At 44.4% G+C, this 25648-nt stretch overlaps 1 protein-coding gene across 5 annotated transcripts in view; it reads left to right on the top strand.

Moving 5' to 3' along the window:
* pigq (phosphatidylinositol glycan anchor biosynthesis, class Q) overlaps positions 1-25648 on the top strand; it is a 64258-nt gene that overhangs the window by 11660 nt on the left and 26950 nt on the right. The window contains exons 1-5 of one of the 5 annotated variants that reach the window (XM_070901198.1): positions 2318-2368; positions 7560-8276; positions 15476-15607; positions 18093-18213; positions 25090-25216. In XM_070901198.1, coding sequence (XP_070757299.1) covers positions 7591-8276; positions 15476-15607; positions 18093-18213; positions 25090-25216 — 1066 coding nt within the window. In that variant the 5' untranslated portion in view covers positions 2318-2368; positions 7560-7590. Of the gene's footprint in view, positions 1-2317; positions 2435-2457; positions 2826-7559; positions 8277-15475; positions 15608-18092; positions 18214-25089; positions 25217-25648 lie in introns of those variants that run through there. The other 4 variants (XM_070901199.1, XM_070901201.1, XM_070901197.1 and 1 more) reach the window with 4 other exon arrangements.

The following is a 25648-nucleotide window of genomic DNA, read 5'->3' as shown; positions in this document are numbered from 1 at the left end:
CCGTGCCTTGTGGTGGATGGGTCGTGTACCAAGAACCAAGTGGATCTGCACCTTCACCCCAGAGAAACTTCCGATGCCTGGCTCAAACAATGATGGGAACTTGCTCAGAACCTGGGCACATGAGGCGTCATCGATGGACGAAAGCACTCGGATGTCGTCCCAGTTCCAGCGGATTTTTCCCAGCCAGCTTCTGCTGAACAGTCCATACAATCCTGGTACAATCCATCGTGGGAGTTCGTGCACTGCTTTGTCATAGGAGACTTTTACTGCTGCGCTGCCAATAACAGGGACCAGTTCTTTAGTGTAAGTTCTTAGCTTGGTATGAATGGGGCTTAAGCTTGGGCCTGTGTGCCTTGTTGCACCACAGCCTGTCGAAGGTCTTTTTGCTCATGATAGACTGACTCGCACCAGTGTCCAGTTCCATGGATACTGAAATTCCGTCCAGTTCGAGTTTTAGCATGATCGGTGGACATTTCGTGGTGAAGGTGTGTACCCCGTACACTTCTGCCTCCTTGTTGCGAGTCTCTAGTTCAGCCTTATCCGCCATGGATCAATCCTCCTCTGCAACATGGTGGTTTGCAGAGTTTGCAGCTCATCTGCACATTCGCTGGAGGTGTCCCATTGTTCCACAGCCTTTGCATACAGTGTTTGAACCGGCATTGATGGGCTCGATGATCACCTCCGCAGCGCTAACAAAGTGTTAACTGCCTCGCATTAACGTTTGATGGTGGACTCTGGGTCATCTGAGGTCGTGCAGCTGCAGGCGTGTACGTTCTGCCATATGCATTCCTGCCTGAAAATGATGTTACTTTGTGTACAGTACTTGCCGAAACCTCTTTATGCTGCAAAATTTGTTTGGTGTTATCGCTGGTGGACATAATTGCCTGGGCTATTGTAATGGCTTTGCTCAGGTTCGGTGTTTCAACAGTCAATAGCTTGCGAAGGATAACCTCATGGCCAATGCCAAGCACAAAGAAGTCTCTTAGCATTTGCTCAAGGAATCCATCGAATTCGCAATGACCTGCAAGGTGTCTTAGTTCGGCGACGTAGCTCGCCACTTCCTGGCCTTCAGACCGTTGACATGTGTAACCTTACCATCAGAACGCTTTCCTTCGGGTTTAGGTGCTCCCGGACCAGCAACACAGTTCTTCATACGATTTGGTTGTTGGTTTTACCGGAGCTAGAAGATTCTTAATGATGCCGTAGGTTGTAGCCCCACAGACGGTGAGGAGGATCGCCCTTCGTTTAGCAGCGTTCTCGTCCCCTTCCAGCTCGTTGGCCATGAAGTATTGGTCGAGTCGCTCCACGAAGGCCTCCCAATCGTCCCCTTCTGAGAATTTCTCCAGGATACCAACAGTTCTCTGCATTTTCGCGTGATTATTCATTATCTCGTCGCCAGTTGTTATGCTTGTAATAAAGTAATGCAACTGAGTACTGTAGGTATGACCTTAGCTCCTTTATTCAAACTCCAGAGTGCTGGTACAGCATTGGAGGCCTGCATATATACAGTGCTCCCAAGGGATGCTGGGATCCTTTTGGACTCCAACAGGTATGCCCTCTGGCGGCAGTATGATACAGGTTACCAAGGATTGCATACATAACAGATAGATTTTTGGATATTAAGGGAGTTCTTGGGATATGGGGATAGTGCAGGAAAGTGGAGTTGAGGTAGTAGATGCGCCATGATCTCACTGAATGGCAGAGCAGTCTCGAGTGTCCAAATGGCCTACTCCTATTTCTTATGTTAAGTCACCCTCCCGCTTCAGCTTTCACTGACACGGTCTAGGCACGGGGCGGGGAAACCGGCGGGCGACCTGTCAAAATCAAAAAAAAGCTGGGGAGGGGAAAAGAGCATTGTTAAGTGGCCCCCTTCCCTTTTATAGGGGGCACTGGGGAAAATTGTGATTTTAGTGCCCAAAAAAAAAGAAAAAAAAAAGAAAAACAAAAAAAAAGGGGGGGGAAAAAAAAGGCCTTGTAAATGTCTGGAGTGTCACCCAGGTCGGGTGGCACCGTTTAATGTTTTTATGTTTTGCAGGTAAACTCAAAAGAAATTAAGTGGCTGTCAACTTGCCACCCACTCGTGATTGCAATGCGAGTGGATTCAGCAGCTGGCAGACTCGTCCGACATTTGGGAAAGGCGGGTTGACAGTGGGGTCCGAACCCCAAAGGGGGGGGGGGAAATGAAACATATTGCCATTCGACCCGCCGCCGATCAGAGCCGCTGAAGCCCCGGGAAATTCTGCCCACACATGTGTGTGTGCGTGAACCCCAGTGCTGGTTGACTCTGGCTTTCGGTCGCAGAGCGCATGCGCCAGACTGCCGGCCGGACGGGTTTGGAGGTGGCGCCGCCTTTCGGCTTGGTTGACAGGTGTGCTGAGGCGGGGAATGCTTTTCGCGCTGCACGCGCGGGCGGCGATCGGTAACCGGGCTGGAGGTTATTTGTTATTGTTTTTTTTAATTTATAATTTGGCGGCGGCGGCGGTCCGGTCCCGGCGCTGTGGAGCGGGCCGGGGGGAGAGCGGGAGTGGGAGGATATGTCGCGAAGGAGTGGCCGCCATTGGGCCGGTTGGATGATGCTGCGCATCACGCAGCCTCGGCGAGCCGGCCTGGGGCCGTGCGGTCTCCATAACAACCGGCCGCAAGGGCACGGCGGACAGAGCGGGGCCCGCGGCATGTGTGCACCCGAAACCTCGCGGCACCGAACCAGGCGTGTTTCTGCGGGCTGAGGGGGTGGGGAGAGCTGAAGCTGAAGCTGAAGCGATGCTGACCACAGAAGTGACCCAGAAACAGAGAGGAATGTGCCCGCGCTGCAATAAAGTGTCCTTGTAAGTCGATATTAGTGCGAGCTGGCGCTGTGTTATTTGCAAGGTCTGGCTAAGATGATGAATACATTGTTGATTTATAGCTTTGTGTATCTTGAGCTCATCCAAAACTCGGCTGCCCAATGTCCTAACTCCCACCAAGTCCCGGTCACCCATCATCATCATAGGCAGTCCCTACAGTCCAATACAGGAATTACAGTCTCGGTCACAGGTGGGACAGACAGTGGTTGGAGGAAAGGGTGGGTGGGGAGTCTGGTTTGCCGCGCGCTCCTTCCGCTGTCTGCGCTTGTTTTCTGCATGCTCTCGACGATGAGACTCTAGGTGCTCCACTTGGGGCGGTCTTGGGCCAGGGATTCCCAGGTGCTGGTGGGGATGTTGCACTTTATCAAGGAGGCTTTGAGGGTATCCTTGAAACATTTCCGTTGCCCACCTGGGGCTCGCTTGCCGTGTCGAAGTTCCGCGTAGAGCGCTTGCTTAGGGAGTCTTGTGTCAGACATGCGGACGATGTGGCCCGCCCAACAGAGCTGGTCGAGCATGGTCAGTGCTTTGATGCTGGGGATGTTGGCCTGAGAGAGAACACTGACATTGGTGTATCGATCCTCCCAGTGAATTTGCAGGATCTTGCGGAGGCAGCATTGGTGGTACTCCAACGCTTTTAGATGTTTGCAGTATATGGTCCGTGTCTCTGAGCCATATAGGAGGGTGTGTTTCACTACTGCCCTGTAGACCATAAGCTTGGTGCCAGATTTGAGGTCCTGGTCTTCAAGCACTCTCTTCCTCAGGCGACGGAAGGCTGCGCTGGCACACTGGAGGCGGTGTCTGCCCTTGCTGATAGTAGGCCGCATACAGAGAATGGGATGATCTGGGATCTAGCCTGGAGGCGGCGAATGTTGAACAGGTTCCCATTGGTTCTGTAGCTTCATGGCTTCGTTCCTCCATATCTCTGTAACCTCCTCCTTTCCCGCCCCCCCCGATATCTGCGTTCCTCTTAAGCATCCCTGATTATAACCGCTCAACCATTGCTGGATGTGCCTTCACCTGTCTGGGCCCTAAGCTCTGGAATTCACTGCCTCTTTACTTCTCTTTCCTCCTTTTAAGATGCTTCTTAAAACCTACCTCTTTGATCAAGTTTTTGGTCACCTGCCCTAATTTCTCCTTATATGGCTCGGTGTCAAATGTTTTGTCTTATAATATTCCTGTGATGCACCTTGGGACGTTTTACTACGTTAAATGTGCTATATAAATGCAAATTGTTGTTTTATGTTTGCTGTTGGTGTAAGGAAAACATGATCAGTGGAAATCATGCATATTTGAACAGACATGGTTTCCTTTTAACCATTATATAGGAAGAAAGACTTGCATTTATATAGTGACTTTCAAGACCTCAGTACATCCCAAAGCGCTTTACAGCCAATGAAGTGCTTTTGAAGTATAGTTACTGTTGTAATGTAGGAAACGCGGCAGTCAATTTGCACACAGCAAGCTCCCACAAACAACAACATGGTAATGACCAGATAATCTGTTTTAATGTTGTTTGAGGGATAAATATTAGACAGGACACTGGGGATAACTCCCGTGCTCTTCTTTAAAATAGTGCTATGGGATCTTTTACATCCATCTGAGAGAGCAGAAGGAGCCTCGGTTTAAGGTTGCATCTGAAAGATGGCACCTCTGATAGTGCAGCACTCCCTCAGTACTGCACTGGAATGTCAGCCTAGATTTTTGTGCTGATTTCTCTGGAGTGGGAATTGAACCCACAACCTTCTGACTCAGAGATGAGTACTACCAACTAAGCCACAGCTGACATCTTTATATACAGCAGTAAGGCTGAATTTTATATCGAAATGGCTTGTCAGTCCTGATGAATGGTACATAATTGATCTATCATATTAAAATCATCATCATTTTTCGTATGGTAGTAGCAAAGCAAATCAAACGTCAATATTCAAGTTGGATATCCAGGCCAAAGCTTCTGGTGTAACAGCGTGGATATCTTGTAGGCTGCCTGACAATTTCCTCTGAGGGCAGTGCTCAATGATTTGCTCCAGCGTCTGATTAGGAGCTCCACAGTCTCAATAGTTAAAATAAAGAAATGGTATTCCCTATAATGCCATTTTAGTCTTTATTTTTGCTTTCCGTTTAAGCGTTTATTGCTGCTTCCTCTCATGAAGATGTATAATCATGCTAAAGTTTGATGCCATTCTTATGTGCATTTATATATACATATTTTATAAATGTTTGTGCATTTTATAGCATATTTTAACAGAAAATGTCCAAGATGCATCACAGAGAGTGGACAACAGACAGTAGTGCAAGAGTAGAGATGAACAAAGGCATTTAGAGGTTTTTTTAAAGTTTTGAGGAGAGAAATAGCAAAGCAAAGTTTTAGGCGGGAGTTGCAGAGAGTAGGGCTGAGGTGACTGAAACCTCCTCAATGGATGGAGGAGCAGCAAGATGGAAGTTTGCATCAGAGTCCAGAGTTGATGGATTGGTAGCATACAGGGCTGGATGAGATTGCAGAGGTAAACTGAGCTGGAGCAATGAAGGGATTTGTAAACCAGTATTATGATTTTGATTTCAGTGGATTGGAGGAAAGAGATCCAGTAGAGGTTGGTGAGTGGGGCAGAATTTGCATAGTTCACGTGTCAGCAAGGGGTGTGTTGGGGAAGTCATAAAGTGATGAAAACGTGGTTAAGGATTTCAGTGGTTGTTGGGCAAGGCAGAAATGTTACAGAAATGAGAGTACAGGTTCTTGGCAATGGGTAGGAAGGTCAACTTGGGGTCAGACACACATTGAGGTTGCACACCATTGGCTTCATAATGAGTACAGGATTTATAGTGGGAGCTAAATAAGGTTGATTCAGTTTTGCCAGTATTCAATTGGAGAAAGTTCTGACTGATCCAGAGCTTGAGGTCAACGAGCTTGTCTGACAAAAGAAAGATGGTTGTGGAATGGAGGGTGGTGATAGCAGCGAGGTAAATCTGCTATCATCAGCATTTAAGTTGGAGCTGTCCGCATGCTTCCAGATAATGCTTCCAAGAAGCAGCATGTAAATGAGGAAAAAGAGGGTGTCAAAGAGGGAACCTTGGGCTATTCCAAAGGTCACTGTATAGGGGTGGGAGAAGAAGCTATTGATGTAGACGAGTTGACTACATTGGGACAGTTAGGAGTGGAACCAAGCAAGGGCAAACTATGGAGCTGAACTGCAGTGAAGAGGTGGCGGAAGATAATGAAGGGATTGACTGTTTTGGATACCATGGAGAGGTTGAGGGGTTGTCGCAGAGAATGCCGTTGGTGACTGATGAGGGCAGCCTTGATGCTGCAGGAAGGATGGAAGCTAGGTAGAGGATTGCAAAATGTAGGTTCACCAGAATGATACCAGGGATAGAAACTATAGTTATGAGGAGATATTGGGACTATTTCCATTGGAACAGAAAAAAACTAGAGATTTAGTTTTAACAGGGTGATTAGGAAAGACTATTTCCTCTATTTGGTGAGTTACTGGTGAGGGATCATCAATTTAAAATTATCACCTAAGAGTGAGAAGAGGTTAAGAGAAATTTCTTAAAGTAATATTGTTAAAGCATGGAGTGCTTTGCTACAGGGATTGGTTGAGGCAGAGACCATTACATTATTTAAAGGAAGAGTAGATAAACATTTGAAATAGAGGAGGATATAGGGCTACAGGGAGAAAGCAGGGCACTGGGATTTGTTTTGGATTGCTCCAGCAAAGAGTAGGTGCAGATGCAGTGGGAGGAATAGCCTCTTTCTGTATGTAAACTTGTATGGTTCTATGAAGCAATTTTAAAAAGGTAATTTTGCGAGAGGTAAATATGGATTGCAATGACTCCTGCAAGCAGCTTGAAGATGAGAAGCTAGATATGGGAAGATAGTTGGGGAGGATTGAGGGTGGGATTTTTGAGGAGGTGGTGCTGGCAGTTGTGAGGGGGAGGGAATGGTGCCACGCTTAGCGAGTTGTTTAAATTGTTGGGGCAAGAAGAGGAAGGTAAGTGATAAGCAGTTAGTTGGGAGAGGGATTGAAGGATAATTCTCTTGGAGGGAATGAGTCTACCGAAGGCTAAGTGGGAGATGGGAAAGAAGTTGAAGACAATTTTGGAAAAAGCTGCCTGGAGCAGCGAAAATGGAGATAGGGGAGATGGCTTTGGTCAATGAGGCAACTGCATGGATAATTGCCTTTGAAACAAAAGCCTATAAACTCCTGGCACTTGGCACTGCAATAGGGGCCGGGGCTGGAGGAGATACCTGGTCATTAAGAAAAGGAATCTAAGATGGCCTTTCCCATTTAGGATGAGCTTGGGAGTATATTTGTAGGAGTGAAGTTGGCAGATTATTCGAGATGCAGTGGAGAGCATAGGCATCGCAGCCAAGCCTATTTCTGCCCATGCATATACACAAATCGGGGATCATTGCGTAACAATCAGGAGCATTGACCCTAGCTGATTTTCTCCTCCCTAACCCAGGGAACTGAGGCCAATTGAGTAACACCATTACTGCCACCCTGGCTGAGATCAGTCTCTATGGATTGGCTGCACACTGTGTTGACAAATTAAACCATTGGGGAAACGTGCCATTTTAATTATAGTGATTTGTTATAGATACTGGAGCATGAGCTTTATTCAACAAAAAGTGATTGTTAAACACCCAACATTTTCATTAAAAATTAGTGTTTCAGGTACAGCAACTTCAGTAACTCTATTTCTGCTCTCTTTTTACAGACACAAAGCCAAGAATTTGTGAAGTCATAACATGGTTATCAAGGTGTTTTTTCCGAGTTGCTGCCCTGAAGCAGAAAGTGGCCTACTGATAGGTCGCTGGATTCCAGAGCAGAATGCTGCAGTTGTCCTGGCAGTTATTCACTATCCTTTCATCCCTGGCCAAGTGAAGCAGTACCTCGAGCAGATTAGGGATGTGACTACGGTAAATGTTTCTGTGCTTGGCTCCTGGAGCAGCCATAACTCCCAGGCAAAGGCAGACCTCAGCCAGTTTCTGGAAGATCTGAGTTCCATCTTTCCGCACAATCTCTGGTTCCAGTTAACGCAGGAGAAAGAAAACAAATCAGTTTTCAACTGCCAAGTGGTTCAACATGATCATAAGAACAAGGACATTGTTATCTTAATTCACTATGATCAACGCAAGGTTATGCTGTCAAAGTTACATGGTCTGGATGCTAAGATCCCAGAGGACAACCGTAATGCTGGAGTGGAGTCCGAAGCTGTTACCTCAGACTTCGCCACAATATTTGATACTGTTGCTAAATGCGAGCTATTGTTTATGATTGATAAATATGATGAAACTCCTATTAAATTTACTCATTGGCAGTCAGAAGGACGAGAAGCAAGTGTTATTGTGGAACTTGTGAAGCAAGCGTCAGTCCCTATGTGTGTGGTCCTTTTGTTCCTGCTGTCCTTTGTATCTAGTATCTGCAAAAGCAGGTAATTGAAATTGGAGAAATTTGAAAAATCTCTCTCCAGCTCATAGGCAAGGTGGTCACAAATTAGACTCTTCCGAGCCTAGGGTAAAAATTGCCACTGTTTTTTTGAAATGTATTTTTAAGTGTAAACTAAAGTCAAGAGAGTTTGCACTGCAGACTTTGCAGGAACTATGTGTAGACTGCTTGAACTCTTGCACTTTGGACTTTTTTTAGTTGCTTTCCAGCAAGGTGCTTATCTGTCAAGGTTTAATGGAAAGAAACTCCTGGAAGTGAAGGGTGTGCTAGCACAGTTAACTACTCGTACTCCATTTTAACTCCAATGCAGATTGGCGATGAAGGCTAAAGTGGAGCTGTGAAATTAGCCATTTTGGTTGGAAAAATAGAAAAGCAGAATATTTTAAAAATATTGAGAGACTGGGAAATGTTAGTATTCAGAGGGACTTGCATGTCCTTGGACACGAATCACAGAGGGCTGTAAATTGCGTATGATGTGCGTATGTGCCCGAAGAAGCACCTCAAGTTCCAGGTTTAGGGTGCACTGCGCACGCGCCTAAACCCAGCACTTGCGATCTGTCAAAATTTCTTTTGACAGATCGAATGCATCCCTGGGAGAAGGGCCTTCACGAGTGGAGATTTGGGCTATTTGCCCAACTCCTTCCCAGCGAACGTCCTTAAAACTCTTACAACTGGGTAAAAGCAGGCATAAAAAAATTCTAAAATATTTAATTTAATTTCTATTAATTTAAAGTAAGTGAGGTGCTTTTTTTTATTTGTGTATTGGGCCCGAAATTGGTCAGAAAACACCTACATATCACCGGCGAAAAATTCATCAATGACATACCACTAGGCGATATGCACACCGCCCACCCATGCAGACCGCCGAAAAGTGCAAAATTCATAACATTCCATTGACATACCACCGGAAATGCATACTGTCCTGGAGACGGTGCTTTTAAGTTGATCTTAAGTGGGCGGTATGTACACAGAGCTGAGAGGTTTGTTTGATATTTATAGTTCTCCACAGTTTTAAGTATTTTTAAATGGATTGTAGTATTTTCTAGTGTTAGGCAATAATATAAATGTTCTAATAAAGCCTTATTTGCTCCTTTATTAATTAACTATAATAAAAATGTTACTAGTATCTCTCACCCACACCACACCCCCCACCCCCAACCGTCACTCCCACACCCCAGTCTCTCTCTCTCTCTCTCTCTCTCTCTCTCACTTTCCCCCTCTCACCCCCCCCTCCCCCCCACAGTGATCCCTCCCCCCCCATAGCGAACTCTTCCCTTCCCCCCCCCTCCCCACAGCGATCTCTTCCCCCCCCACCCCCACACAGCCTCACAGCGATCTCCCCCCACACACACACACACCTCGATCTCTCTCTCTCTCTCTCCATCCCATCCACAGCGATCTCTCGATCTCTCTCTCTCTCTTCTCCCCCCCCCCCCCCCCCCCCAAACACAGCGATCTCTTTTCCCCCCCCGCCCTCTCACCCCCAAAGCGATCCCTTCCCCCTCCCACAGCAGTCTCTGGCCTCTCGTCGATGCCTCTCGGGGGTGGGGGGGGGGGGGCGAAGCTTGAGAGCTGTGTGCACAACTCAGGAGCTGATGATTCCCGAGTCAAAAGGCCTCTCCGCCGCACACCTCCGGCTGCACTCCGCTCGGATTACCGCCGAGAAAAACTCGATTAAATTCCTGTCCACTCAGCCCCAGCGGTACCGGGCGGTAATAAATGACTCACTGCCCGCGGACTGCCGAAAAATGGGCGGACCATGTGTTTGACTAATTTTGGCCCCATTGTGTTTTATTTGTTTTTGGTGGTATTCCCATTCATAGTAATGGGAGCTTTGTACAAATGGAACTCACCATTATTATCAATGGAAATATTACATTTTCATTGATGGACCAGGCCCATGTGATCCCAGGATGCCTGTACGCTCCTGGGATGCGTGGGCCTCTGCGCTGGGTTGTGCATCTAGGCCTCGGAGCGTAAGTGTTCGTTCCACTGGGACCACCAGATATTTTCGTAATTTGCTTTGTATTCTGAGGCATCCACTCCAAAGAAAGCCAACGATGCTATTTTTGGCCCAGAAAGTTAACGTGCAAGTACAGCAAGTAATTAGGAAATCAAGAGTAAAGAAGTCTTACTACAATTACATAGGGCCTTGGTGAGACCACACCTGGAGTACTGTGTACAGTTTTGGTCTCCTTACCTAAGGAAAGATATACTTGCCTTAGAGGGAGTGCAATGAAGGTTCACTAGACTAATTCCTGGGATGAGGGGATTGTCTTATGAAGAGAGATTGAGTAGGCCTATATTCCCTAGAATTTAGAAGAATGAGAGGTGATCTAATTGAAAAAATATAAAATTCTTAGAAGAGCTTGACAGGGTGGCTGCTGGGAGGATATTTCCCTTGGCTGGGGAGTGTAGAACTAGGGGTCACAGTCTTCGAATAAGAGGTCGGCATTTAGGACTGAGATGAGGAGGAATTTCTTCACTCAGAGGGTTGTGAATCTTTGGAATTCTCGACCCAAGAGAGCTGTGGATGCTCAGTTGTTGAGTATATTCAGACAGAGATAGATAGATTTTGAATACTAAGGGAATCAAGGGATATGGGAATAGTGCAGGAAGATGGAGTTGAGGTAAAAAGATCAGCCATGATCTTATTAAATAACGGAACTGGCTCGAAGGGAAGAATGGCCTACTCCTGCTCCTATTTGATATGTTCTTGTGTTGTAGCTTCAATATTAATATCAGCAGTGAAACCGGAATAATCAGTGTAGTTTATAGTGGGCATGGAGATTTCACAAAACATAGAACCTCTCAAAGCATCTTTCACTCAGTATTTTAATCTTAAAGTAACCTTGAATGCAAATATAGTTTATAAAAAAAACAATTTTTAATATATTTTCGTACTTTTTTTTTTTAAGTGCAATGTTTTATAAGGGGACTGAGCAAGAAATTAGGAAATTGAAGGGAGGGAAAAAGTTAAGGTTTATTGTTGTGGCAGAGGGGAGAAGGTTTTACTTTGCATTGAACCTGTGCTGTACCTGACCAGTGGCTGCTGCTGTTGTTGACAAAAGTAGAAAAGTGGTACTAAAACAAGTCAAAAGTTTTTTTTAAAAAAGGTTCAAGAAGTCTGAACCTACTTCACAGCAAACAATGCCTGCAATGCAAACTATTTACCTTAGCTTGTACTTAAAAATAAATAGCAAGATTGATTCCGTAAAGTGCCAAGCCAAGACCTGTACTGCAAAGCAAGCTATCTAGTCTGTGGTGCTGGCAGCCTGATTGCATCCAGATGAAATAACCTGCTCGTGGTCTGGAAAGGTTTAAAGCTCATTTATTTCTGTAATTGTTTTAGCCACGTGCTTGAAATTTAAAAGTCATACACACGCATGTCAAAGTCACATGATTCCACAAACTTTTGACGATACTTTATTAATTAAAATGATTTGCTCTTGTAAAATTCATACCAAGTCCGATTACCTTTTTTTTGGAGGTTTTAAAAAAAAAAACGTGTTCTGCTTATTACAATGAAGTATACCCCGGTAAAAGTACCACTTTATTTTTGGACAATTTTGTCAACAGCCACTACCACTATCAGGTACAGCATAAGTTAAATGCAGAGTAAAACCTTCTCTACTCTGCCACAACAATGTGTCTCCACTCTAGCCTCAGATGAATATCCTCTGCTGTACCAGAGTCATAACTTAAATTTACTACATGGGTTTGTTTAATTGAGAGTGCCAAATTGAAAATAGTTTTGTTTTTGGCCCAGGTTCCCTATGTGCTGTCTTGAGACTGATCCAACTAATTTCATGTCAGACTCATAAAACCAGCAAGTAGGAGAATTATATCCCATAAATTTAAGGAAGATGTATTGGTTCGCTGTGCCATGCTTTACAAATACTGCATCAGAAAATTTGAAGTCAAGTTAAAAGCTTTTTATTTCTGTGTTCAAGCTTCAGTCTGTCCGTTGTGTAGTTACACTGTTACTAAAGAATTGGAACTAAAGAGGGTAGGGATACATGTATAAAAGTCATTGGCCCAGATTTGAAAGGGAAGGGGGAGGAGAATGATGCACGCGAGCCCCAAAGCGGGCAGCTCATCTGGAGAGACCAGAGATGTTGAGGCCCTGCCTATCTTAACGGCAGGATCTCATTTATATAAATGTTCCCAAAGTCTCACCCAGCCCTGGCCATACCTCTACCTGGCTGGCGGGTGGGAGCAGGAATTCGGTAATGGAGGCCACGGTCAAGTGGAGAATAACTACTCTCCACTTGCCTAGATGAGTGTAGCTCCAACAATACTCCAGAAGCTCGACACCATCTAGCAGCCCGCTTGATTGGCACCCCATCCACCACCTTAAACATTCACTCCCTCCACCAATGGGGCAATGTGTCTGCAGTGTGTACCATCTACACAGCTGCAACTCGCCAAGGCTTCTTCAACAGCACCTCCCAGGTCTGCGACCTCTACTGTCTATAAGAACAAGGGCTGTAGGTGCATGGCCACCACCTCCAAGTTCCCCTCTCAAATCACACACCATCCTGACTTAGAAATATGTTGCCGTTCCTTCATCCTCGCTGGGTCAAAATCCTGGAACACCCTACCTAACAGCGCTGTGGGGGTAGCTTCACCACATGAACTGCAGCGGTTCAAAAAGGCGGGCCACCACTGCTTTCTCAAGGGCAGTTCGGAATGGGCAATAAATGCTGGCCTTGCCAGTGACGGCCACATCCCATAAATTCATTTTTTTTAAGAAACCGGCTGGGGACCCGTGAGAACGGTCCTTGACAGTCAGTGGGAGGAGGGGACTGGAGGCAATTGGAGGGAGTGGTGGTGCAGAGGCAATCGAACAGGGGTTCCACTTTGGGCCAGGCCTGGGAAGGCCCAAGGACTCCTTGAGGGAGTGGGTGGGAGAGCACTCTAGCTCTTCCTGGCCCACAAGGAGTTCGGACCAAAGTAATTATAGTTTTGAAACTAACATTAACCTCTTCTGGCCTGTCAGAGCTTCCCGTCATTGTTCTGCTGTCTGGCTCCAGACCGTGCGGGGCTCCCCCTGACTTTTCGTTAAGATTACATTTATGTCATTAGGCCGCGACTTTGATTTCAGAGTAGCCCCTGCCTGCCTGTACCAGAAACCTCAGCTGACTTGAAAGTCGGCGAAGGTCTATTGGTGCTGGGCGGGAAAGGAGCGCCCTCAGGCCGGTAAGTCAACTCAGCCTAATTTTAACCCCTGCTGTACACCATTCTCGCTGGACGAGGGGGGTTAGAATCGTTACTATTGTGTGGATTGAACAAATCTTTTTGTCATTTGTTCAAATAAAGTGGTGAATTGAAGAAAAACCTATATATGTTTTTTTTTAAAGCAATAAAATTGTACTTTATGCACTTTTAGACGTTAGCATAAAGATTTAATTTTAAGCCAAAATACATTTTACATCTAAATCTTGTAAAATATAGTAATTAAGCTTTAAATTGACCACAAGTCTTTATAAAAACATAGAATTTTGAATTATTTTCTGAATAAATGTTGGTGCAAGACTTTGGATATATTGCAAATTTATGTCTCATTAATAACTGAATTAAACCAATATAGATACATAAATATTTATGATGACTAGAAAAAGACTGCAAAAAAGAACCTTGCCTCAAAACGGCTGAGCCCATGTTTCAGCCAAACAAATGGGATTTGAGCTTTGAGCTGTTTTGATATATTGAAGGGCATGGACACTAGCAAACAAATTTTATTCACACTTGAATGTATAATGACACTGGAACTGTCCCACTTTTCCAACTGCAGCAGTCTCCCTCTCTCATAGACTGCTACTATTGATGTGCTTGCCCTGTGAAAACTGGCTCAATATTGCTGGTGTACTGTAAATGGTTTGGTAGTAGTACCCCTGCATTATTATGCCGTGTTGGTTTGTTGTTCTGCTCTCTGACTCCTGGTCAGTGTGTGGAACATCGGTACAAGACTAAATAACAAAACAGTCAGTACTGTTGCTCTAGTATGGGTGAGACAACAGGTGTGAGGGAACCACAAAATTACTTGGTTATATTGACATTTTACTTAATATATTGAAGTAAATGTCAATACATTTTATGCAAGTGACTAAGATAAAACGTAAACTCGGAAGTCGGATGTATCTGAAGTCTACTGTATGACATTAGCCCAGGTTTTGCTGAAAAAATAATGGTATCTGAACAACGCTGTTATTAATGCGCAAATTTGCTAGCAGCTTTTGTTGAGAGATATTCCATGAATTGCGAATTGCTACAAGTTGCTGGCTGATTTCACCGATTAGCTTTGCAAAAACAGTATCTCGCCTTTCACCTATCCATGTTTTTCATGAAGTTGCTGCATTTGCACATTAATTCCCATTAAATGTGCCACAGAGAGCTATGTCTAGTAATTAACAGAATAAGTAGCCTTTTAACAATGTGATAATTGTTAATGATTGCCAATCAACTTGCCCAGAAAGTGAGCAATTGTAAGTGTGGAGTCTCATTCCTTTAGGGTGTGAATTGTTGTTGGAGATTTTTTAAATGTAAAATTTTTTTTAAATCTTACTTTTCCTTTTTTTTCTCTCTCAATCCAATCTATCCCTCTCTTTTTATTTCTCTTTCTGAACCTGATTTGACATTGAATTCACCCTCCTTCTGAGTCTTTCCTCTGTTTATTTCTCAATCACTTAATCTCATTGGGTAAGGAGATACACTCTTTGTCCTGTGTTCACCAAGGTCCTAGATGCCCTGCTGCCCTCGCTGTGCCATTGTCATCTCACACTTCCAGTAACTTTGTGGGAACATTTTTTTTAAACCTAAATTTGCACGAAGAAGTCTTAACTGACTGGGCACACTACGAGATGCCCTGTTCCAGCAAAATCTGAGCCATTATGTGTATAATCTTGGTAAAGTAGAAATTTAATCTCTCTGCTACTTGTCGTGAGTAATTAATTCAGTGGCCAAAGAAGTTGTTGAGCACAAGGTATTTAAATCTCACAATTTAGTTCATTGCTTTTTAAAAATATAACTTCAAAGTTCACACCTGTAGTAATCATAAAGTTAACATACTTCCAACTTTTGCCATTTCAAGGACAGGTAAACATCTTGATGCAGAATTTACTGAACTGTATTTACATTATGGATGTGAGATTAAAGAATGTTATTTTTGTCTTTTTGCTGTAGAGTATTAAACATGTGGCCGCTGCGTTTTTTATGGAGCAAGCTCTCCACCTGTGTGCAGCTTGCACATCGCTTGGATCACTTGCAGACAATCGCAAGTGCTACAAAAGCACAGAATCACTCGGAGTTTATGAGGTACAGTAGGTTTGCTTTTTTTTTAATCAAGATAAACTTGATTCCTAGCAACAACCATTAAAAAAAAATTTACAACTGGTCACATAGATTTATTTAGCGAAAATGCCAACTATATCCAATTAGGTTGACATGTTGGGATAAAAAGCCAAACCGAATCCAAGAGTCTATTTTTATCAGTTAAGGTGCACTGATTTCTACAAGTGTGGATGACAGTTTGCACAGAAAAATATTTAGAAGCGATTTAACAGCTTAACAGGAAATTAACCACATTGGTTTTGAATTCTGATATTTCTGTTACTTAAGAAAAAAAATGTATTTTAAATTATATTTTATAATAGTTTTAATATGAAAGAAAAGATTTGCATCTATATAGCGCCTTTCACGATGTCCCAAAGTGCTTTGCAGCCAATGAAGTACTTTCGAAGTGTAGTCACTGTTGTAATGTAGGAAATGCGTGGTTTGTTAAATGTTCTGTGTGTCCTATAGACACTTGTGAAGCTATTCACCAGACCATTAAGGCATGAATAGCTTGCAATTACACAACTAGCTTTCTTGCTGTCACTAAATTACTGGGATTAACTGGTCTATAGGCACCCAGTTTGCAAAGCTAAAGAAATTAGAATGTTATTTGTAATTCATGTTCCTAAATTGTATGTTAATTTACACCAATATATTGACATTTTGGGGGAAGTTGGAGGGCTATTTGCTCTTGGGCATTGGTAGGTGCTGATTATATCGGCAGATGCCTAGACAGAGGTCTACACTCCACCCTGTCAGCTGAGAAAGTCTTTAATTCAGGGGTGTGAAGAAAATAGGACAAAAATAAAACATTAGTGGGGGAATAATAAAATTTTTTGCATACTGTTTTCAAGGAGGCCCAGCAAACTCGTGGCTATGGTCAGAGCATGAGGAGTCAGGTGTGAGGTGGCAGAATGGATAGGAAACTGGCTCTAAAACAGAATTGGGGTTAAGGTGATTACTCAGGCTGGCAGAAGGTGGAAAGTAGTGTTCTACAAGGATTGGTGCTGGGACCACTTTTGTTTACCATTTACATAAATGATTTGGACTCTGGAATCGGAAGTACAATGTAAATAGTTAATACTGAGGCAGACTGTGACAAAATACAAGAAGACATTAATTAACAAACTTGCAGAATGGCATGGAAAATGAATTTCAATATCACTAAGAGTGAAGTACATTTGGATAGGAGGAATAAGGAGGCCACCTGCTTCTTGGGCGATAAGCATCTAAATGGGGTAGAGGCACAAAGAGATCTAGGTTACAGGTTCACAAATAATTACAACGCAATTCAACAAAGCCATAAAAATTGCAAATAAAGCACGAATTCATTTCTAGAGGAATAGTCTTCAAAAGCAGACATGTTATTTTAATTTTGTATAGAACCTTGGTTAGTCCTCATTTGGAGTGCTGTGCACAAAAAGATATAGAAGCACTGGAGAAGATTTGCAAGTATAATACCAGAATTGAGAGGTATAACTATCAGGAAAGACTGAACAGGCTGCAGCTCTTTTCTGTAGAGATGACCTGATAGTGGTCTTTAAAATTAGGAAGAGGTTCGATAGGGTAGACTCTGTTCTGGTAAAATAATATATGATATACTCTATTTTACAAACGTCTTACAGCAGAATTTGCTCCGCTTTTTTTTGTCCTCATTCTCTCCTTAAAGTTGTTAACACCTGCTGAGGTATGGTTCCACAGCTAACAGTCTTGGCATCTTTCCCAAGCGGCCATTCTTCATGCATGACCCTAGACCGTGATTGTTGAGCTATTGAACTGTGGGGCATTACACTCAAGCCCAATCTTGCCCTCACGTGATGTCCACACAGATGCACTTTTTAGCATAAGTCACTGTGTAAAGCAATCAATGGTGCCTCTCCCACTTCACACACACACAAACACCCTCTCACTTTTCTCCTCCAACAATCTTCGAGTACTGAGACCAGTTGCAGTACTTCCATTGTCACCACAGCTGAGGCAGCTAACTCAGCACAGACTGGAAATTGTAGCTGAAATCTTAAGGTCTGTATGAGTCGGATGCAGGCCAACTTTACAAACTGGCAGTCAGGGCACCATGTGGAATTATAATTCTAACAGAATTGCATCATTTTTTTTGAAGATCGTGTGATGACTTTTATTTAGCAAAAAAGTAGAGAACATTTGGAAAGGGGTTAGTATCTATGTGCAATATTAAGCCATGGTCAGTAAGCTTTTAATTTTAACTTTGTGTCTATCATCAGAATTGGCATTTGAGGTTTTATTTGACTCTTGACAGCATTTAGTGAGACTCCTGAGAATCTATTTCAGGAGCTCCAAACTCTTGTACACCTCATAATTTTCACGGTTCTGGTAACCAAACAGCATCATCTGGCATAATATTATCAACTGGTCTCTAAAGTTCTCCAGTTTATATTTGAATAAGAGAGCATTTGCAATATGTCGGCAAACTCTTTAAATTTTCTTCTAGAAAAGCCAACCTCTTTGTTTCATTCCTAATTGATGTGGCTCTTGGACTGTTGCTGATCTCTTGGCTTTATCAGAAGAATCGGATTGGCCAGTTAGCGGAAGCTCTCATTCCAGTTGCTGACGTAAGATATTTTCTATCTGTTACTGGTGTGAAAATGTGAACTGTTGAGAAAAACATTAATGCCATTTCTATATCCTTTTACAGGCTTTAATTTCTAAACATTTTCTGAGTGGTCCCCGATGGCTCAGCATGGTTATTGGTAAGTGGCTGAGCCATATAGACCAGGAAGGGTCTGGGATCAATCTCTGCTCTTTACTATGTTAACTGACCTCCGGCTGCATAGAGGATAACTTTTGAACTATCAAAGATGGTAATCCTGCTCTAGATTACTATCCAGCAACCCTTGCTACAAAATACGTGTATGGACACTTGTACCGGATTAGGTTTGACGGTGATGTCCACCCCATTTCTATGACCAAGTAGCCTGCAGACATTCACTATAAAAGTTCAGACATAAATATTGGCCACTTGGGTAAGGTACTTGTGGGTATCTGGCATCTTTGGAACATTGCATCAGCACAGAGTAATTGCTTTCAGAAAAAGGGAGATAGGGAAAAAAAATTATAGACAATTTGGCTCGGATCAGAAATAATAAGCAATTGGGTCCTCAACTAATGAACAAGTGTTTAAATCCCAATCTCTAATCACAGTTGCACGCAGGATTTTACATTGCATTACATAGAATTTAAAGCACAGAAACAGGCCATGTTGCTCAACTGGTCTATGCCAGTGTTTATGCTCCACACGAGCCTCCTCCCACCTACTTCATCGAACACAATCGGCATACCCTTTCTATTTCTTTCTCCTTCATATACTCATCTAGCTTCCTCTTAAATGCATCATATATCTTCAAAAAGATTGTATAGGGGCACATTTGAAAGACACACATATCCATTTGAAATTATAAAAAGATCCTGTTCTTATCATATATTTAGATATTGAGCAGTACAAGCACAGTCCTAAACATAAGATGCGCAGATCGTTTGGCAGGAGTGACTACCATTCCTGTACCCAAGAAGCTAATTTAGACTGAATTTTTCTTGGATAAATTGCCTGAGTGCTGCTCTGTTAGTGCTAGATTCAGCAAAGGTGTTTTTCTGGCAGTCCCCACTTTCGCCCCGCTGCTGCCGAGCAGTCGTCAGTGTGTCATCAGTGCGCGAACCCACACCTTCCTTGAAATTCAGCCCGACAAATCTTATGTCCGCCGAGCGGTGCCCCCGACAGCTTTTTCTGTTGGTGCACCTTTCATTCTCTCTGTCAGCCCTGGTTGCACAGTGGCCATTAAAGGCAAAGGCACAATGCTACAACTGCCATTTAATTTTTTTTACAAGCTGACTTCGATGTCGGTCGGACTATTGTGCCCCCTGGTTCGGCCGGGATGCCAACAGGCAGCCTGGCACCCCCTCTTGGCCCGGCCGAAGCTCTCCCTGGTGACCCAGTGGCCGATCCTAAATTATCACCGATTCTCTCCCTTTTTAAGGGAGGGGAGGTACGTGGTGACACAGACGCGCGCCACCGCTCAGCTGCTGAGTGACAGTGATGGAGAATCCGTCCTGCTTCCACTTCCGCCCTCACCAGCACTTACCACCGCACTTCCGTCCCCATTATGACCGACTTCCTTTATGACAGACAAAGAGCTAAATTTCGTGAAAGAGGCGGTAAAATCACTTTGAAAAAGGTAGGTGCATGACGGGGCTGAATTTCGATCCCTATATCTGTATGCAGGTTATATCTTCCCACCTGATTAAGGAAAATAGTTTGAATTTTGAGAGCTTGCTTGATTTTTTGGGGGAAAGGGAGGAAGAAACAAAAACATTGGATATTTCTTTGGAAAAAAATTGAGTGGCCATTGCATCACTCCCAATGATTTGTAAGTGGGAAAATGCATGTTGGGTAATAATTACAGTATAGAAGTCATCCTGCGGTTTGAGTTCAGCCCATGTGTGTGCACAGAAGCTGAATTTAGGACATTGCAGCTCTGACTCACTATATTATAGAGTGCAGGATATACATAGATGACCTTAGTTGTTCATACAAGTTTCCAATTTTGGCCATATGACCAGAGTAAGAGAAGTTTCAGCAGCAGAGATGCCCTGAGCTGTTTTCATACATACTCATTTGGCAGTGAAGGATAACTAGTAAAGAGACCATACACATGGAAGAAGACACTAAATTGGGCCAAAAACATCAGATATGAATTTTGTGAAGGATATTAAATACGTGATTTAAGGGTGTGTTAGACTACATTTAAACTAAAGCTGAAGTGACGGTGTGAAATTAAGTTCTATTGCAAATGCAGGTACTGGCCTCGTAAATAGCAGCTGTGCATCAAGCTCGGTGACGAAGGACTACTTTCCAACCAGCTAACATTTAATGTTAGAAGAGCCTGGGCAGAAACTTTGGTGCTCTGCTAACACTAAAAACATTGAAAATAAATTACGTGCTCAATGTTATAGAAACATAGAAACATAGAAAATAGGTGCAGGAGCAGGCCATTCAGCCCTTCTAGCCTCACCGCCATTCAATGAGTTCATGGCTGAACATAAAACTTCAGTACCCCCTTCCTGCTTTCTCGCCATAACCCTTGATCCCCCGAGTAGTAAGGACTTCATCTAACTCCCTTTTGAATATATTTAGTGAATTGGCCTCAACTACTTGCTGTGGTAGAGAATTCCACAGGTTCACCACTCTCTGGGTGAAGAAGTTTCTCCTCATCTCGGTCCTAAATGGCTTACCCCTTATCCTCAGACTGTGACCCCTGGTTCTGGACTTCCCCAACATTGGGAACATTCTTTCTGCATCTAACCTGTCTGAACCCGTCAGAATTTTAAACGTTTCTATGAGGTCCCTTCTCATTCTTCTGAACTCCAGTGAATACAAGCCCAGTTGATCCAATCTTTCTTGATAGGTCAGTCCCGCCATTCCGGGAATCAGTCTGGTGAACCTTCGCTGCACTCCCTCAATAGCAAGAATGTCCTTCCTCAAGTTAGGAGACCAAAACTGTACACAATACTCCAGGTGTGGCCTCACCAAGGCCCTGTACAACTGTAGCAACACCTCCCTGCCCCTGTATTCAAATCCCCTCGCTATGAAGGCCAACATGCCATTTGCTTTCTTAACCGCCTGCTGTACCTGCATGCTAACCTTCAATGACTGATGTACCATGACACCCAGGTCTCGTTGCACCTTTCCTTTTCCTAATCTGTCACCATTCAGATAATAGTCTGTCTCTCTGTTTTTACCACCAAAGTGGATAACCTCACATTTATCCACATTATACTTCATCTGCCATGCATTTGCCCACTCACCTAACCTATCCAAGTCACTCTGCAGCCTAATAGCATCCTCCTCGCAGCTCACACTGCCACCCAACTTAGTATCATCCGCAAATTTGGAGATACTGCATTTAATCCCCTCGTCTAAATCATTAATGTACAATGTAAACAGCTGGGGCCCCAGCACAGAACCTTGCGGCACTCCACTAGTCACTGCCTGCCATTCTGAAAAGTACCCGTTTACTCCTACTCTTTGCTTCCTGTCTGACAACCAGTTCTCAATCCACGTCAGCACACTACCCCCAATCCCATGTGCTTTAACTTTGCACATTAATCTCTTGTGTGGGACCTTGTCGAAAGCCTTCTGAAAGTCCAAATATACCACATTACTGGAAACATCCTCAAAAAATTCCAGAAGATTTGTCAAGCATGATTTCCCTTTCACAAATCCATGCTGACTTGGACCTATCATGTCACCATTTTCCAGATGCACTGCTATGACATCCTTAATAATTGATTCCATCATTTTACCCACTACTGAGGTCAGGCTGACCGGTCTATAATTCCCTGTTTTCTCTCTCCCTCCTTTTTTAAAAAGTGGGGTTACATTGGCTACCCTCCACTCCATAGGAACTGATCCAGAGTCAATGGAATGTTGGAAAATGACTGTCAATGCATCCGCTATTTCCAAGGCCACCTCCTTAAGTACTCTAGGATGCAGTCCATCAGGCCCTGGGGATTTATCGGCCTTCAATCCCATCAATTTCCCCAACACAATTTCCCGACTAATAAAGATTTCCCTCAGTTCCCCCTCCTTACTAGACCCTCTGACCCCTTTTATATCCGGAAGGTTGTTTGTATCCTCCTTAGTGAATACCGAACCAAAGTACTTGTTCAATTGGTCTGCCATTTCTTTGTTCCCCGTTATGACTTCCCCTGATTCTGACTGCAGGGGACCTACGTTTGTCTTCACCAACCTTTTTCTCTTTACATACCTATAGAAACTTTTGCAATCCGTCTTAATGTTCCCTGCAAGCTTCTTCTCGTACTCCATTTTCCCTGCCCTAATCAAACCCTTTGTCCTCCTCTGCTGAGTTCTAAATTTCTCCCAGTCCCCAGGTTCGCTGCTATTTCTGGCCAATTTGTATGCCACTTCCTTGGCTTTAATACTATCCCTGATTTCCCTAGATAGCCACGGTTGAGCCACCTTCCCTTTTTTATTTTTACGCCAGACAGGAATGTACAATTGTTGTAATTCATCCATGCGGTCTCTAAATGTCTGCCATTGCCCATCCACAGTCAACCCCCTTAAGTATCATTCGCCAATCTATCCTAGCCAATTCACGCCTCATACCTTCAAAGTTACCCTTCTTTAAGTTCTGGACCATGGTCTCTGAAATTACTGTTTCATTCTCCATCCTAATGCAGAATTCCACCATATTATGGTCACTCTTCCCCAAGGGGCCTCGCACAATGAGATTGCTAATTAATCCTCTCTCATTACACAACACCCAGTCTAAGATGGCCTCCCACCTAGTTGGTTCCTCAACATATTGGTCTAGAAAACCATCCCTTATGCATTCCAGGAAATCCTCCTCCACCGTATTGCTTCCAGTTTGGCTAGCCCAATCTATGTGCATATTAAAGTCACCCATTATAACTGCTACACCTTTATTGCATGCACCCCTAATTTCCTGTTTGATGCCCTCCCCAACATCCCTATTACTGTTTGGAGGTCTGTACACAACTCCTACTAACGTTTTTTGCCCTTTGGTGTTCTGCAGCTCTACCCATATAGATTCCACATCATCCAAGCTAATGTCTTTCCTAACTATTGCATTAATCTCCTCTTTAACCAGCAATGCTACCCCACCTCCTTTTCCTTTTATTCTATCCTTCCTGAATGTTGAATACCCCTGAATGTTGAGTTCCCAGCCCTGATCATCCTGGAGCCACGTCTCCGTAATCCCAATCACATCATATTTGTTAACATCTATTTGCACAATTAATTCATCCACCTTATTGCGGATACTCCTTGCATTAAGACACAAAGCCTTCAGGCTTGTTTTATTAACACCCTTTGTCCTTTTAGAATTTTGCTGTACAGTGGCCCTTTTTGTTCTTTGCCTTGGGTTTCTCTGCCCTCCACTTTTCCTCATCTCCTTTCTGTCTTTTGCTTTTGTCTCCTTTTTGTTTCCCTCTGTCTCCCTGCATTGGTTCCCATCCCCCTGCCATATTAGTTTAAATCCTCCCCAACAGCACTAGCAAACACTCCCCCTAGGACATTGGTTCCGGTCCTGCCCAGGTGCAGACCGTCCGGTTTGTACTGGTCCCACCTCCCCCAGAACCGGTCCCAATGCCCCAGGAATTTGAATCCCTCCCTGCTGCACCACTGCTCAAGCCACGTATTCATCTGCGCTATCCTGCGATTCCTACTCTGACTATCACGTGGCACTGGTAGCAATCCCGAGATTACTACTTTTGAGGTCCTACTTTTTAATTTAGCTCCTAGCTCCTTAAATTCGTTTCGTAGGACCTCATCCCTTTTTTTACCTATGTCGTTGGTACCAATGTGCACCACGACAACTGGCTGTTCTCCCTCCCATTTCAGAATGTCCTGCACCCGCTCCGAGACATCCTTGACCCTTGCACCAGGGAGGCAACATACCATCCTGGAGTCTCGGTTGCGGCCGCAGAAACGCCTATCTATTCCCCTCACAATTGAATCCCCTATCACTATCGCTCTCCCACTCTTTTTCTTGCCCTCCTGTGCAGCAGAGCCAGCCACGGTGCCATGAACTTGGCTGCTGCTGCCCTCCCCTGATGAGTCATTCCCCTCAACAGTACCCAAAGCGGTGTATCTGTTTTGCAGGGGGATGACCACAGGGGACCCCTGCACTACCTTCCTTGCACTACTCTTCCTGCTGGTCTTCCATTCCCTATCTGGCTGTGGACCCTTTCCCTGCGGTAAGACCAACTCACTACACGTGATACTCACGTCATTCTCAGCATCGTGGATGCTCCAGAGTAAATCCACCCTCAGCTCCAATTCCGTAACGCGGACCGTCAGTAGCCGGAGGTGGACACACTTCCCGCACACGTAGTCGTCAGGGACACCGGAAGTGTCCCTGAGTTCCCACATGGTACAGGAGGAGCATAACACCCGACCGAGCTCTCCTGCCATGTCTTAACCCTTAGATACACTTAAACTGGTAATAACAATGTTAAAAGTTACTGACCAATATAAGAAGAAAAAGAAAAACTACTCACCAATCACCAGCCAATCACTTACCCCCTAGGCTGTGACGTCACCTTTGTATCTTTGCCTTCTCCCTGTAGCTGCACCGGCACGCCTCTCGCCGACCCCGGACTTGCGCTGCTCCGAGCACCCGCCTCCTCGACTGACTGCTCGAACTGCTCGACTCCCGCTGGCCTTTATAGGCCTCTCGCCGACCCCGGACTCGCGCTGCTCCGAGCTCCCGCCTCCTCGACTGACTCCAGTTGATCCAGTTGATCACCTGGGCATTTTTAAAATATGGCTTCGCCGGGCTGGAGTTATATTACATGCAGTGTGAAATCTAAGTCTGTTAAGTGCTTGTCATGCCAAATATCTGTGAAGATTTAACATTAATTAATAATATATATATATTTTTTTGTGATAGCGCATTGCTAAGGAGTTGCAGGAACTGCTGGAGTGGCTGATGGGAGCTCCTGCTGGATTGAAGATGAACAAAGCACTAGACGAAGTACTGGGACGTTTCTTCCTTTATCACATCCATCTTTGGATAAGTAAGTCATTCTGTGTACCAGTTCCTCTGAAATTGCCACCTTGCCTACAGAACTGTGATTGCACTTCAAAAGTAAGTGGTTTGGGATGTGTTCAATGAGAGGTGATTTCATTGAAACACAGTAAATTCTTAAGGGGCTTGACAGGGTTATTGCTGAGAGGCCTGGCCCAGCAGGCTGAGTGGCCCCCGGCCTGCGAGCACCATCGGAGCAGGCCGGGGTGCGGAAGGAGCGGCGTGGAGGCATACCACTCTAGGGAGCAGCACGTGCTGGAGCAGGAGAGCAACAGCAATGAAAAGGGGCGTCACCAAGATCCAGTTCGGTGATTGGAGAGTGGCAGATACAGCAGGAGCGGCGAGGTCAGGGTGAAGGAGCGGCGAGAGATTGTAGAGAGGCGTGAGTTCGGGGCCCAGGAAAGGCGAGGGCCCAGGGGCA

This window comes from Pristiophorus japonicus, chromosome 15, assembly GCF_044704955.1.
Source record: "Pristiophorus japonicus isolate sPriJap1 chromosome 15, sPriJap1.hap1, whole genome shotgun sequence".
NCBI classification, from domain to species: domain Eukaryota; kingdom Metazoa; phylum Chordata; class Chondrichthyes; family Pristiophoridae; genus Pristiophorus; species Pristiophorus japonicus.
The sequence above is the reverse complement of the archived record's forward strand: the minus strand, read 5'-3'. Positions and strand labels throughout refer to the sequence as shown.